We start from the raw sequence: 13,792 nt of genomic DNA, 5'->3' as shown, positions 1-13,792 counted from the left end.
CCAGGCTCTGAGCTGTCAGTACAGAGCCCGACGTGGAGCTTGGACCCATGAACTGTGAGATCATGACCTGAGCGGAAGCTGGATGCCCAACTGACTAAGCCACCCAGGGCCCCCTAGCGAAGCTTATTTTAAAATATTTAACTTATTTTCGTTAATCACATTTATCAGCTCAGAAAATATGGAAAATCTTTTCTACATTGGCAGGGGAGAAGGTTCCATCTTTTAGAGGCCACACGGTCTCCTTTAAGGTCGGTAATAAAGTTAAAGACAGAGCTTCAACGCGCAAAACGTTAGTAAGACTTAAGGAGGAGGTGCCTGCCATTACATTTAGGTTGAGGTGTCTGGAACCACACACGTCTTCTAGGCTTCACTGTTACCTTACACGTGGTGCCCGTGGGCCCCACCGTCGCCGTCCCCGCCCTGCAGCTGCAGCTGCATCTGCGCCTGCATCCTGGCGATCATCTCCTGCATGCGGCGGAGCTGTGGGCAAGGAGGGGCAGACAGGTTATTGCTTCTCCAGGTCCGTCCTCCCTGGACATTCTTTAGAGGTGTTCTCGTGATTCCTAAAACTTCAACCTCCATGCTTTCCCAAAACATTATAGAGAATTTACAAAGAACTCCCACAGATCAGTAAAAGAACCAACAACAATAGAAAACCAAGCAAATGATAATATGCAATTCAAGCAAGAAACAGAAACGATCAATGAACACGACAATTCAGTAAAGGCAACAGGAGATAATCTTTAACCTAGAGGGTGGGAAAGAGGCTGCCACTTCAGGGTGGGGAGTAGGACTGGGCTCTTCTGGAAGGCAGCAAGGCCCTAGCTGTTCCAGTGCTGAGTGGGCCTTCCCTGCCACCCTCATCAAATTTCATCATTACGGTCTCCACTGGTTTAGAAAGTATCTACCTAAATTTTCTTCAGGTAACTTTGTAGTCATGTTTTTAACATTTAAGTATTTTAATCCATACTGAATTAATTTAGGGCCAAAGAAGTGAGTTTAATTTTTGTTTCGAAAAGGCCTGCCTGTTTGAGGATTTCCTGGATATGCTTGAATTCCACCGCCCTAACAGAATCCACCTTTACCACAGACACTTGTTTAAACTTTGGACCTATTTCCAGCTGTGAATGTCATCAGCCCGTCAAGCCTGTGCCCCACTCTGGATTTCCAGGAGCAGTGGAGCCAGCCCTCCTGGGTTAGTCTCCCTGACCCTCCTGTGCTCAGTCTTCAGATCAAACATCACAACTATGTCAGCAAGCTTCCCCCAGAAGAATTTCGCAAACCCCACCGTTCTGCTGGAATGGAGTTCAGTTTAGAGAGCACTGTGATCTGTGTGCACTGAGCGTCCTACCTAAAGTGATGTGTCCATTTACACTTTGAAAACTGTTTTCGGTAGAGTTTTCTAGTTTCTTTTCTGTATGAGTCCTACGTATTTCTTCTTAAGTTTTTGTTAATGGTTGTAAACGGCAGTTTCTTTCATTATATTTTTCAACTGGTTATTGTCCAGGTATAGGAAAGCGACTAAATTTTGAATATTACTAAATTATCAAATTTGCTAAGCCTTAGTAACTAAAGTCACTAAATTCGCACTATTCCCCAATTTTTCCCACTAAATTGCTACTGGAGATCAGACGGTAACACATGTAAAGCACTAGTCTACAACACATACCGATGTACATGTAATAAAATAAATTAGTGACCTATGATGTATCCCTTAAGAGAGTAAGGAAAGAAAACTGTAATGACGTACGGATGCACGCTACAGGCCTTTAGACTTAACAGGAACCCTTTTCTACTTACCTCAGCTTCCTTCTCCAGCAGGATCTGGTCTTTATTCATGTCCTCATTGTCCACTTTTCTAAGAGTTGAACGAAATTACAATTTATCACATCGCAACTAATTTAGCTGGTTATTTCTGATGACAAATGTCCAAAGTAAAATTTCACTTTATGTTTCTGAGAAATGTTATCTATCTACAATTACCCACATGCATTCTTTTTCTGATTAACGACATAAACAGATAAGAAGACAATGTTGGAAAAATGCACATCGTGAAACGGTAAATTCAAGAAACTTTCCTAACTCCAAGCGGGGCTGGGACACTCTGGTCTTTACTTACTCGAGGAATATGAGACATTATCAGGAGAATACTCTTTTTTAAGGTAAGCTCTTTACGGACATAGACCATAACAAGTTCACTTGAAAAAGGGAGGGAGCAGGGCCTGCGCACACACACAGAAGATGCCGGTGAGGGAGGCCCTCTGAGCGATGAGGACATAGCTCTTCGTGAACTCATGCCTGGCTCACTCACAGTGGGATGTTCTTGTGGCTTCTAAAACCCATCTTAATTAATGTCTGGTCCCCAAACAAATAACATGGTAAAGCAGACCTTAACATATACCCTGTATACACACACAAACCCACCAGATGTCAAGAATGTGAGTACTTTAAAATAAACTACAACACGGCAGCCTCCCCCTTATCTGCGGTTTCAGTGGACCGTGGTCAGCTGTCATCCGAAGGCAGGCGACCCTCTCAAGCGTCAGGTCAGCAGCGGCCCAGGGCTCCGACACGCCGTCCAGGTATTCCCCCCACCTCACCTCATCCATCACATGGGCATCCTGGCATCTCACAGCATCACAAGGGGCGCGGTGAGAGCAGGGCAGGAAGCTCGTTCGTGTACTCTGATTAGAGTACGTGGCTGTAACTGTGGCACCGTATTACTGTTGTTGTTACTCCCTCACTGCATCCGATTTATAGATTAAACTTTATCGCAGACACGTACATACAGGAAACAGGTGCGTGGGCAGAATATTTGGCACCGTCCGCGGCCAGGCATCTGCTGGGGGCACTGGAACGTGCTCCTGTGGATCAGGTATGTGGGAGCAACTACCGTGCAGAAAACTCTTTTTGTAAGTGATGAAGGTCACTACCTTGATAGCTAAACTGGGCAGAGATGTGATGTGACCAGACACGAATCAGGTCACAACACACAAACCTTGAGTAAAAACCCACTCCGATGGTGAAACAGGAGAGGTGAGGGCAGCCGCCTGTGTCACTGAGGAGCCGGGCTGCTGCTCACCCCACCCGGGGAGCTGTGCTTCGTAACATCACGTGAAGTCTGTCCTCACTGACAGAGTGACGTTCTAGAGACCAGTCGCTGGCCTTTCCACCTAAAGCTGTTCTTTGCGTGTAGATGATGAAAGCTACCTTGGACAGATTAAACAAAGCACGACACAGTGACATGAGCAACAAGTACCTGGAAAGAGCTTCTGAGTAGGAAACCAAATCATGTTGCTTAGAGTCAGGAAGACAGAGTAGGACAGGTGGAAGGGGGGCCAGTGGGACTCTGTGACGCAGTATGGGCAGGAGGACAGTGTAAATTGGGGATAACAACCTGCCACCTCTTTTGAGCCTCTCGGAACGGAAGTTTTCATAATGCAGGTCCTGGGTCACCTCCTGGAGATCCTGCATGTGGGTGCTGGAGGAGAAAAGGGCACAGCAAGGCCGGCTGAGTGCGGAGCCATCTGCACGGAGAAACTAAAACCCCACTTGCTACTTCTAAATCGTACATGAAGTTGCTGGAGCTTTGGATACAGGAAGGAAGCTACAGAGGCCTCTCTCTCCTCCCTACCACGAGCAAGGGCGCACAAGCACACAGCACAGGGTCAGGTACAGAGGCCCTTCCGTGGGATGCCTCCCCCAGGCACTGCCCACCTCTGCATGAGACTGTCACCGGTGCACAGAGGCAGAGATTTCAGCAGACCCTTTTAGGTGAACGATGTCTGAAACACAACGTACTTTTTGTTTTCTCTCTTTCGACTATTCCTGACTTCTCAAGCTTAAAAGAGTTGGTCAGTGTAAGCTCTCAGCAAGACCATAAAACAAAGTATTAATATTTTAGAAAAACTAGAGATAGCACTTTGCATCTTCTAATCATCTCAGAAAACACTCATCGTTTTTTTGGCTCGGCTCTTTCAAATACATAAACTGCCAGGAACGAGTGACAATGAGGCATTCTTGTCTGCTGCTTAGAGTCTAGAGAACGGGACCAGTGACAGCAGAGGGTGGCGGGCTCTCCGTCCCTCTAAGAAGCACGCAGGAAGCTGCCAGCAAACAGCAGCATGACCACAAGGACCCATCCCCAGTGACCTAAATGACGCCTGAGAAAGCTTGTGGCGTCGTTCTAATTCTAGTTTTGGTGCTTTTTCTGTTTATTAAAAATTGCTCAACCAAGACACACGTCGATGAGCACGTATGTCAATTTTTAGTTACTCAAAATGTACCTCATCTGTTCTTTGAATTCTTCTAATCAAAGAGATTCTAGATTTTAGGAACACTCTTCCTTTCAGCCTGATTCAAGAGCAATAGCATGTGCGTGTATGTCACTAAATGCGAACTCTCCTTCTCAGAGGGAAAACGTGTGCTGCTGTAGCCGGGCCTGTGGGAGGTGCTGAGAGTGCACTGAGGACCCTCCCGGTGGCCCCAGGGCGGGAAGGGAGGCTGCCTGCCATCCCGCAGCACCTGAGCCTTTGTGCCCAGAGCAGGTGTTCGGGCGTGGCCAGGCCGCAGTTTAGGACCAGTCTGCTTTCAGCGTCAAGAGAGCGGGCTGATGAGAAAGGAGAGGGTGCTAAGCCACAGGCCTCGAGTGGGAGAGGCTGGTTCTGTAGAACCACAGAGAGCTCCCGGTGAGGGCCTTCCATAACAGGTGCGGCGGCCCCACCGCCTAATACCCGTGGCGCCGGCAGCTGTCTGCGAGGCCCCACGCACACCCTGTGGTCAAAAAGCTCTGCTTCCCGCTATAGGCGCTGCCAACGGGAGCGCACGGGTGTCTTACATGAGCATCGTCCGCAGCTTCAGAAAGTCATTGTGCTCCGGGTTCTCCACCTCCACAACGCCCCACGGGTAGAGACGGCCTCTGACCTTCTTGCCCTTGGCTTCGATCAACTGATTGGACCCGACCACGGAGAATGGGATACTGGCCTGGAGAGAGACGCACGAGGTAGACCAGGGCCCCACCGGGAAGCCCAATTCTCGCCGTGAGCACACGAACACAGGCACAGACGGAGCACGCTGCGGCTTACTGCAAGATCTCCTCAGACAGCTAATGGTGTAGGACAGCTCACTCAGAAGGACAGGTGTGTTCCACACGGGACAAATTCGATGGAAACACATTAAACCCGCAATAAGATTTCTAAACCTCAGGTGGCAGCTGTATCAAAATATATTTAATGCAAAACACTATGAGTCTCTCAGAGGTCAGCCATCCTGGATACGGCCCTTTGCCAACTCCTTCCAGGGTGCTCATGACAGAGCAGGAGCGACTCGTGTTGGGCACCTGGAGAGGTGTTCTTACCTTGAGAAGTCTAGTCTGCTCTTTAAAATCCTCATCTTCATCGGATTCTGCATCGGGTAAGTGATAGATTTTGATATTATGTTCCTCGATTTCATCCAGAATCTGGAAAAATGACAAAGACAGGAGCAATTTTACCAAACAACTCATATTAAAGACAAGGCTGCCTGGGGCACCTGGGGGGCTTAGTTGGTTAAGTGTGGATTTCAGCTCAGGTTATGATCCTGGTTCGTGGGATTGAGCCCCACATTGGGCTCTGTGCTGACAGCACGGAACCCGCTTGGGAGTCTCTCTCCCACTCTTGCCCTTCCCCTGCTCATGTTCTCTCCTCTCTCTCAAAAAAACCAACCAACCAAACCAAATAACCCCCCCAATAAACAGAACTATCCAAATGCCAACACAGAATCAAGCTGATCACTGACTGCCAAGTGATTTCCTGTTAAGAAAGGCCCCGTGCTTGCATGTTGAGGGGACCCCCTCTGCCCAGGATGACAATAACAGCGTGCCGCTGCTTTCAGGGCACAGAGCAGCAGGCAGACAATCACTCCGGCACGGCAGCTAACAGGAAACACACTACCACCAGCTTCAGGAATGACACGTACCCAGGGAGTGGCACACCCAGACGCCGCAGGCCCCAGAAGAGCCACAAGCATTGCCTGAGGAGTCGGCAGGTGTGAGGGCTGGAGGGAGGGAGGGCCTCTAGGGACCACGAAACCCAGGGTGGCCAGGAAGTCAGCTTCCAGGTTGGGGAAGACAGAAGAATAACTGGAGTTACCAAGCGGAGAGTTCCCCGGAAGCCAAGCTGGGTTCTGGGTTTTGTTCAAGAGGCAAAAAGTGGCAGCCATAGAACCACACACTCAGACCAACTGAGCAAGCGGGAGAGTGGCCCAGAGGGCACGAAAACCTGGGCTGGAGATGAAGGAAGCAGCCGCGCACCCGCTGGCTAGCCCGCGCCCAGCCCCCAAGCGCCTTCTGTGCAGGGAGCGCCAGCAGATACGGGCAGGCTGGAGCTTCGCCTCCGCCGAGTGGGCAGAAATACCCCTGCTTTGAACCCTGCTCTGGCATTGGGGGTTCTTAACGGGAACTCTGGGGCCTTTACGATGAAAGGATCAAAGATTGTGGGACTTAACGCGTTGTCTGCACTAATTCAGGACTCGCAAAGAGGTCTTTCTCCCTCCTCCCAACATCCTTCCCCTTCCAACTGGACCATCTGTGCTTTCAGAGCCCTCCCTCCTAGAGGAAGCAGAGGAACCATCTCACTGGTGGGAGAAGCCCAGCAGTGAGCAAGAACCTCCTCCATCTGTTCCTCTTTCCTGCCCATCATCCATCCCTGCTGCCCCATCAGGACAAGGCTTACGAGACAAGGACGAGAACCGAGTTGACAAAATGCAGTAAATGGGCGATTTCCAACGAGAAAAGAGGAAGAAAGTGATGAATCAAAGGCAGCCACACCAAAGATGGGGGTGCAGGTGGAGCCAGGGAAGCTGGGTAACCAGCTCAGGACCGGGATGGCGGGGGTGGGGGGGTGGGGGGTGGGGGGGGGGGGGGGGGGGTGGGGGTTGGGGGGGGGGTGGCGCGGCTATCTCCTGTTTACACACATAGTTCACGTGAAAAAGATTCTCTGAAAGGAAAAGCAAAAGCCACAGGAGATGACACGATCTAAACTATACTAAGCAATGCTGACATTCGTGGCTTGGAAGATAGGTGGCAAAGCAGGCAGAAAGACCCAGTCTCCCGAGAGCGCGGCCAACCCACTGGGGAGGCCCGAGGCTGGTGGAGGGTCTGCAGCCAGACCCTAGACAGGAGACCTGCTGCTGGATGAAGTGGAGCCAGTTAGAGACGAAGGAAGGGTAGGACTAAAGCAGATCTGCCAGAGGCTCTTTTTAGATGAGGGAGCAGGAGTACAGCAGGAGGCACAGGGAAGAAACCAGATAAAGAGAAGGGATTACAAAGGCCCAAGATGAAACAGAAAAGAGCAAAAAAGGATTTCAATTCATTTCAGACTTGGAAATCAAGCCCTAAGAGTTCTGGGCCCAGGATTAGAGATGGGTGTACAAAACATTCTAACCCTGACCCTGGTTCCCCCACCTCTCTGAAATCCAATGTAACATGCCTATCATAAAAGGTGGCGTTTCCTTAAGTGGGCATTACTAAAACACATACTGTCAAGCAAAAGCATGCCTAAGCTTTCAGGGGCTCTTCCAAAGGCCTGGATATTTCCTAAAAGGCTGGCAGGCACTGAGACGACAAAGGAAAAGGTTGACATAGTCCATACAATTGAAGAATTCTGCCATGACAGAAAACATCAAGAAAAATGTGAAAACACAAAAATCAGACTAGGTCCAAAAACACAAGAATATCCGTTAATTAATAAAAAGGCAATAAAAACGCAACACAGGCTCTAAAAACCTCAGAGAGCACACTAACAGGCATCAGGCACCAGGATACATACTCACTCGCATAGGAACCAGACACTTGTGGAAAACACTCGCGGAAACTAGACACCGCTTCCCATTTCTGAGATGGGAGACACTTTAGAAAACCTGGTGCCGGATCTAGGACAGTTCTGGCAGGGGTGGAGCATGCGCACATGCTGCTTTGAGAATGTGAGTCCTTACACATTTGTTTTGAGGGAAATTCAGCTATCTTTTGTAACTTTAAAAGCCAATCGATTTCCTTTCCAAGAATGTATCTGACTTCTACAATTGTCAGAAGACAGACAGGTGCCTACAATGTGCCAGGTACTGTTCTAAACTTTTGAAACACACAAGTGAGCTAAGCAAAGATCCCTGACGCCAGGAATAGAGGGGTGGGGGTGGGAAGCCAAGAAACACACTGAAGAGAGAGTTTGTGCCGGGAATGCTCCTGAGTGTGTGAGAGAGAGAGAGAGAGAGAGAGTGTGTGTGTGTGTGTGTGTGTGTGTGTGTGTGTGTTGCTCTAAGCTGAGTAAGGATGCGGGGGAGTGTTTTCTGTGTGTGCTGGGTATTCTTAGAAAGTGAAAACAGCAGAATAATATGTACGCGATGATCCCATTCTGTAAAAACAAAAACATAGGTAAACTATGTTCTGGAAAAATAGGTATGTCACTGTAAACAACAACTGCTTTTATGGATAATTCAGAGAACTTTTATTTATAGAATTTAGCATATGAACTTGGACTTTCTTTTAGCAATTAAAACTTTTTTTAATGTGTATTTTTCAGAGAGAGAAAGAGAGAGATGGAGCACAAGGTGGGAGGGGCAGAGAGAGGGAGACAGAATCTGAAGCAGGCTGCAGGCTCAGAGCCGTCAGCACAGGGCCCATCTTGGGGCTCGAACCCATGAACAGCGAGATCACGACCTGAGCTAAAGTTGGAGGCTTAACCAAGCCACCCGGGCGCTCGTAAACTTGGACTTTCTTAATGAGCATTTGAATAAAAAAGACAAGTAATTAAAAAATATATACGAAAGAATCAACAAAGACACACCAGAGACCAATGACCGGCATAGGGCTGCTGGGCGGTGAGAGTCACACAGGCTGGAAGATGGACAAGTGCAAGGCAACCTCTAAATGGCCAAAACACAAGCCCTTGAAACGTTTATGGTACCAAACGATTACAACTGAAATACATTCCTAAATGAATTGGCTGCAATAAAATGTTTAGATAAAATAACAAAACTTCACAGAGATGATCACACTTCCATACTCATTCCACTCTCATAACACATGGTGTCCCTTCTACTCATGGACAGTATTTTCATCTAAGGTGAATTACAAAGAATAAGAACTTGACATCTTTGTCAAAATCCTAAAAATCTACAACTGTTAGGTGTTTTTCAAAAAACCACCAGCCTCCCTACCTGTTCCCCCACATCTCAGGACACCCCTCCACTCTCTCTCCGAGGCACCTGGCCTTCAGCTACCCTGAGTAAAATACACTCACCCTTTTCTTCAAGCGCTCCCGCTCCTTCAGTGTGAGGGTGTCGGCTTTGGCAATGACAGGCACAATGTTCACCTTGTTGTGTATCGCCTTCATAAATGCAACATCTAAGGGCTTCAGTCTGCGGGGAGTGAGACAGTGCCACGAATTTAGGGGAAGAGCAGGGAGATCACACATTTTTGTTCTCTCAAAATTATCTCAATTCTTGTATTAAAATGTGCAACTGGGGGCAACGATCAGCCCACAGAGTAAAGACGAGACTCTAGCACACTTGGCTTCTGCGGCCAGTGGCCCACATACCCGTGGCCGAAAGGGGAGATGAAGTAAAAGCAGCAGTGCACCCTGTTGTCCACGATGTGCCGCCTGTTCAAGCCGCTCTCGTCATGCAGGTACCGTTCGAACTGCTCATCAATGTAGGCGATGATGGTCTTAAAACTGTGAGAAACACAAATACTGACTATCGGATTCCAAAGGCAGGCAGTCCCAAACTTCAAGGACGCAGGCTTTTTCTGTCCCCTGCCTCCACACCAAATACAATTTGACAATCACTTACAAGATGGGGACGGAAAACTGACTCCTATGTTTGGCAAGATGGATGTTTTTGGAAAGTGCGCCAAGCGTAATCTCCCCCAACCACAGGGGGCTTGAAGGCCCAAAGGGAGTAAGTAAAAGCACCCGAGGTGGGTGCCTGGGTGGCTCAGTGAAGCATCCATTTTTTTTTTTTTTCCATGTTTATTTATTTTGAGAGAGAGAGAAAGCACACACGCACACCCCAATGGGAGGTGGGGAGTGGCAAAGAGAGGAGAGAGAGAATCCCAAGCAGGCTCCATTGAGAGTCTGGCCCGAGCCGAAATCAAGAACTGGACATCTAACAGACTGAACTACCTAGGCACCCCGGGAGTCCAACTCCTGATCTTGGCTCAGGTCACGACCTCATAGTTCATGAGATCGAACCCCGTGTCGGGCTCTGTGCTGACATCGAGGAGCCTGCTTGGGATTCTCGCTCTCCCTTTCTCTCTGCCCCTCCCCTACCGGTGTGCATGTATGCGCACCCTCTCTCTCAATAAACATTTAAAACAAACACACAAAGTGAATGAAAGCACCTGAGGTGACTGAGTGGACAGAGGGCCGCCAGCTGTCGCAAGGACTGTAACTGTGCAGAGGGCAGAGGGGCAGCAGCAGAACACACGGCGGGGACAGGCATGTGAAAGTGTGAACCCAAGAGCAGGGAGAGAAGGGAGCGAGTCCCAAAGAGAGGAGACGGGAGACCCTTCCCCTTCCTTCCCTTCCCTCATCAGACGCTGGCAGGTTGATGCTGTCCATTGATGACGTAAGAAATTGCAGTTTCTGCCATGAACGTGGTGCTCTCTGCGCAGCGCAGGGACAGACTGCTCTTCTGCTCGTAGCTTTCCTTAGTTTTGCTCACGATGTCAAGGACCGAGTCTCTAAGGGAAAGGGCTAGACCACAGTCTTCCCCGCTGGCCAGGGTTGATTCAGATCAAGGGGTTTCGTTTACACTAGCATTTGATGGATGGTTGGCTCTTCCAGAAAAAATACTCCTTCTCTCTGAAATTCCTCACTTCAAATGTTACAATCAGCACACTCGTCAACTGTTTCACCGTATTATTATACACAGCTACCTCAAGCCTAGTCATCACTCATTAATGCTATGAAACCTGAATACGTTAGAGTAGCCATAGCACTTCCAGGACCCCGTGTCCCCGAGGAGCGTACCAATCCCTGCAGTTGATGGCGTCCCCGTAGCCGGGTGTGTCCACCACTGTCAGGCGCAGCTTGACCCCTCGCTCTTCAATCTCCACGGTCGAAGCCTCGATCTGGACAGTTCTTTCAATTTTCTCTAAAAAAAGAAACAAACTTAATGAGAGAACGTACCTAAAAACCGACCCAGTTCACAAGAGGAGAAACGACCTGTTACCTTCTTATTAAGATACAAACGAACCTCATTACCTTTCCTAGAGGAAGGTTTTCCGAGCTAACACAAGAACTGTGTAAAAATAACCCCCGAGTTGGCAAGGGAGACCTGGAAGTGAAGACGAAATGGCAGCTCGGAAAAGTTCAAACGCCAACACTGAAAATTATGACCTTTGCTCACACAGCAGGCGCAGGCAGATACCCACACCCGTGGCAGTCAGCCACTTACAGAACTCTCACCTGAGGAAACACCATCCCCCAGCCCTCCCGTCAAACATAGAATACAGGCAGAAGCTACTCCTTCTACTTTACCATAAAGGAAAACAAACTCGGAGACGATGGACCTGTGGACAGATGCCGAGTCTACAACCAAGACTCAAGGGACGCAGGTCAGCACCTTTCCCGACCGAAAGAACGCTTGTCCTTGTGTTTCAAGCTGAGGCAAAAACACCAATTATGCGCTCTCAGCAGCTCTCATGTAGCACGACACTTAACAGTCGTGTGGGGGCTCCTGTACCTGCGGCTCCAGGTATGATTCTTTCCGGGTAGAGATCGGTCAGGAACAGGCTGTTTATGAGAGTCGATTTTCCTAGACCCGATTCACCTTTAGATGAAAATGAAAACATTGTCATGACTTGACCTGTAAGACATGCTTCATCTCCTGAGTTTACGTGTGGGCTGGCACTAGGTTAAGCCCTCACAAACCCCATTCTCTGCACTCCATATGACCACTACCGATTTGGTACGACTCTCCCCACTTCATTGACGGGGAAATGGGTGCTCGAAGGTTACTAAGTAGCGTTTGCTCAGAGAGCTGTCCAGAGCAGGGCCTTGATTGGAATCAAGGTCTCTGAGCCTCCAGAATTCCCACATGGTGAGATCAGAAACATACCCTTAGTTCTTCACAAATGTATACGATGGACTTTTAGAGGTGGGTCTTTATTTTTTGATAAATAGAATGCAAAGGTTTTCAGTTATGAGTTTTGGTAATTATTAAAGTTCCCAATTTTCAGGAAACTGATCTACCAATGTCAAGTGCACTATGGCTCGCCAAGCTGTGGGAACCTGACCCAGAACACACGCCCAAGGCTGCGTCGCAGTCTGCATTTCTTCCTCCTGTCGCCAAGGCAGGGGCAGGCCACCTCCTCCCTTTCCTGCTTTACATACATTCTGTGCCCCAACACTGGCCCGGCAGCTGCCTCAGGTCAGACAGCCTGCCCACACAACACTGTTGAGTGTGACATGACCAATTAAGAGAAACACATACTCATTCGAATATATAATGAGTTAATAATGCTCTTCAACTACTATAATACCTGAATTCTGAACACTCTTGAGTTAAGTAACGTTTGTATTCTGAGCATCTGCAACTTAACTTCAAGGATGCAAAACACCACAAATTAAATATCTTTTAGAAATGTTTATTATTTTTTTGAGAGAAAGAGAGTGCGAGCAGGGAAGGGTCATCCATAGAGAGAGGGAGAGAGAATCCCAAACAGGCTCTGTGCTATTCGCACAGAGCCCAACACGGGGCTCGATCTGATCATCCGTGAGATCATGACCTGAACCGAAATCGAGTCAGAGCTTCATCTACTGAGCTACCCAGGCGTTCCCCCCCCCCCCCCCACAAAATGAAATATTACATCTTAAGGAAGCATGCACAGATGCCATCATTTCACTGTAGCTGTTATCAGCTAAGGCTACATTCCGCGTGGAGAAGTGCTTCTGAACTCAGTGCCTGACCATCTCCTGGGCATCTCGGTCTGAACCTCCCTCTGCTAAGTCCTGCGCAGCACGTGGAAGGAGCACACATCTGTTTTGAAAATTATTTCCGGTAAAATGAAGTACAAGAGTAAATTTGAAATGAGTAGACATATAAAATCAGGACTGCACTTTAATTGGATGGCGATTTTCATACGTGGAAAGGACCACCAAGGGGACAAAACCAGAATTACATGCTGAACATGTCCAAATAAAAGAGCATAAAAATATGCCACCAAATTATCATTTTAACAAACTGCCCAGCAGTTTTTATCACAAACGAAGAGATCTTGCCAGTAAGCGAGTGCTCAGTCTTTTTGTGTGCCTGGCACAGCTCCATGTGCTCGACAGCTAAATTCCTGCTCCCGTGCAGACTGGCAGTCCAGTGGGGGAGACGACAAACAAGCAAGGTTACTTTGCCACCAATGAAGTGGTGACAGCTGTGGGTAATGAAGCTGAAAGGGAATGGGGCTCAGAAGACATCTCAGCACAGGTGTCTGAGTAGAGACACCTTCTTTAAAAGAAAAAAAAAAAGCAGTTGCAACATTCCAATGTCTGATCCTAAATTACAAATCTTCACTTTAAGGGTGGAAGCATCTTCCCTCGGAATGGCTTTCAGGCAGCACCTACAAGTAATTAACTCATAAACTCAGAACATGATGCTGCTGTTGGGCCGAATCTCTGGGAGTGGCTAGCTTTGTGATTTCTCGTTCACCAGTATCTCTGTCCCAGAGGCGTTTCTCAGGCGCCTATACATGCGAGACACAAGAGCTCAAGAGGCCCTGGAATGTATATCTCACAGCATAAAATACACGGGGCTGAGCAAA

General features: G+C 48.4%; 1 protein-coding gene across 4 annotated transcripts in view; it reads right to left on the bottom strand.

Moving 5' to 3' along the window:
• The window catches only part of SEPTIN2 (septin 2), a 35,093-nt gene that overhangs the window by 3,555 nt on the left and 17,746 nt on the right, over nt 1–13,792 (bottom strand). For all 4 annotated transcript variants that reach the window (XM_042950832.1, XM_042950831.1, XM_042950830.1 and 1 more), the window contains 9 exons: nt 11,722–11,808; nt 11,007–11,130; nt 9,573–9,707; nt 9,276–9,393; nt 5,357–5,458; nt 4,838–4,983; nt 3,398–3,481; nt 1,801–1,858; nt 378–480 (listed from right to left, as the gene is read on the bottom strand). In XM_042950832.1, the coding sequence (XP_042806766.1) occupies nt 379–480; nt 1,801–1,858; nt 3,398–3,481; nt 4,838–4,983; nt 5,357–5,458; nt 9,276–9,393; nt 9,573–9,707; nt 11,007–11,130; nt 11,722–11,808 (956 nt within the window). In that variant the 3' untranslated portion in view covers nt 378. The remainder of the gene's footprint in view (nt 1–377; nt 481–1,800; nt 1,859–3,397; nt 3,482–4,837; nt 4,984–5,356; nt 5,459–9,275; nt 9,394–9,572; nt 9,708–11,006; nt 11,131–11,721; nt 11,809–13,792) is intronic.

Source organism: Panthera leo, chromosome C1, assembly GCF_018350215.1.
Source record: "Panthera leo isolate Ple1 chromosome C1, P.leo_Ple1_pat1.1, whole genome shotgun sequence".
NCBI classification, from domain to species: domain Eukaryota; kingdom Metazoa; phylum Chordata; class Mammalia; order Carnivora; family Felidae; genus Panthera; species Panthera leo.
The sequence above is the reverse complement of the archived record's forward strand: the minus strand, read 5'-3'. Positions and strand labels throughout refer to the sequence as shown.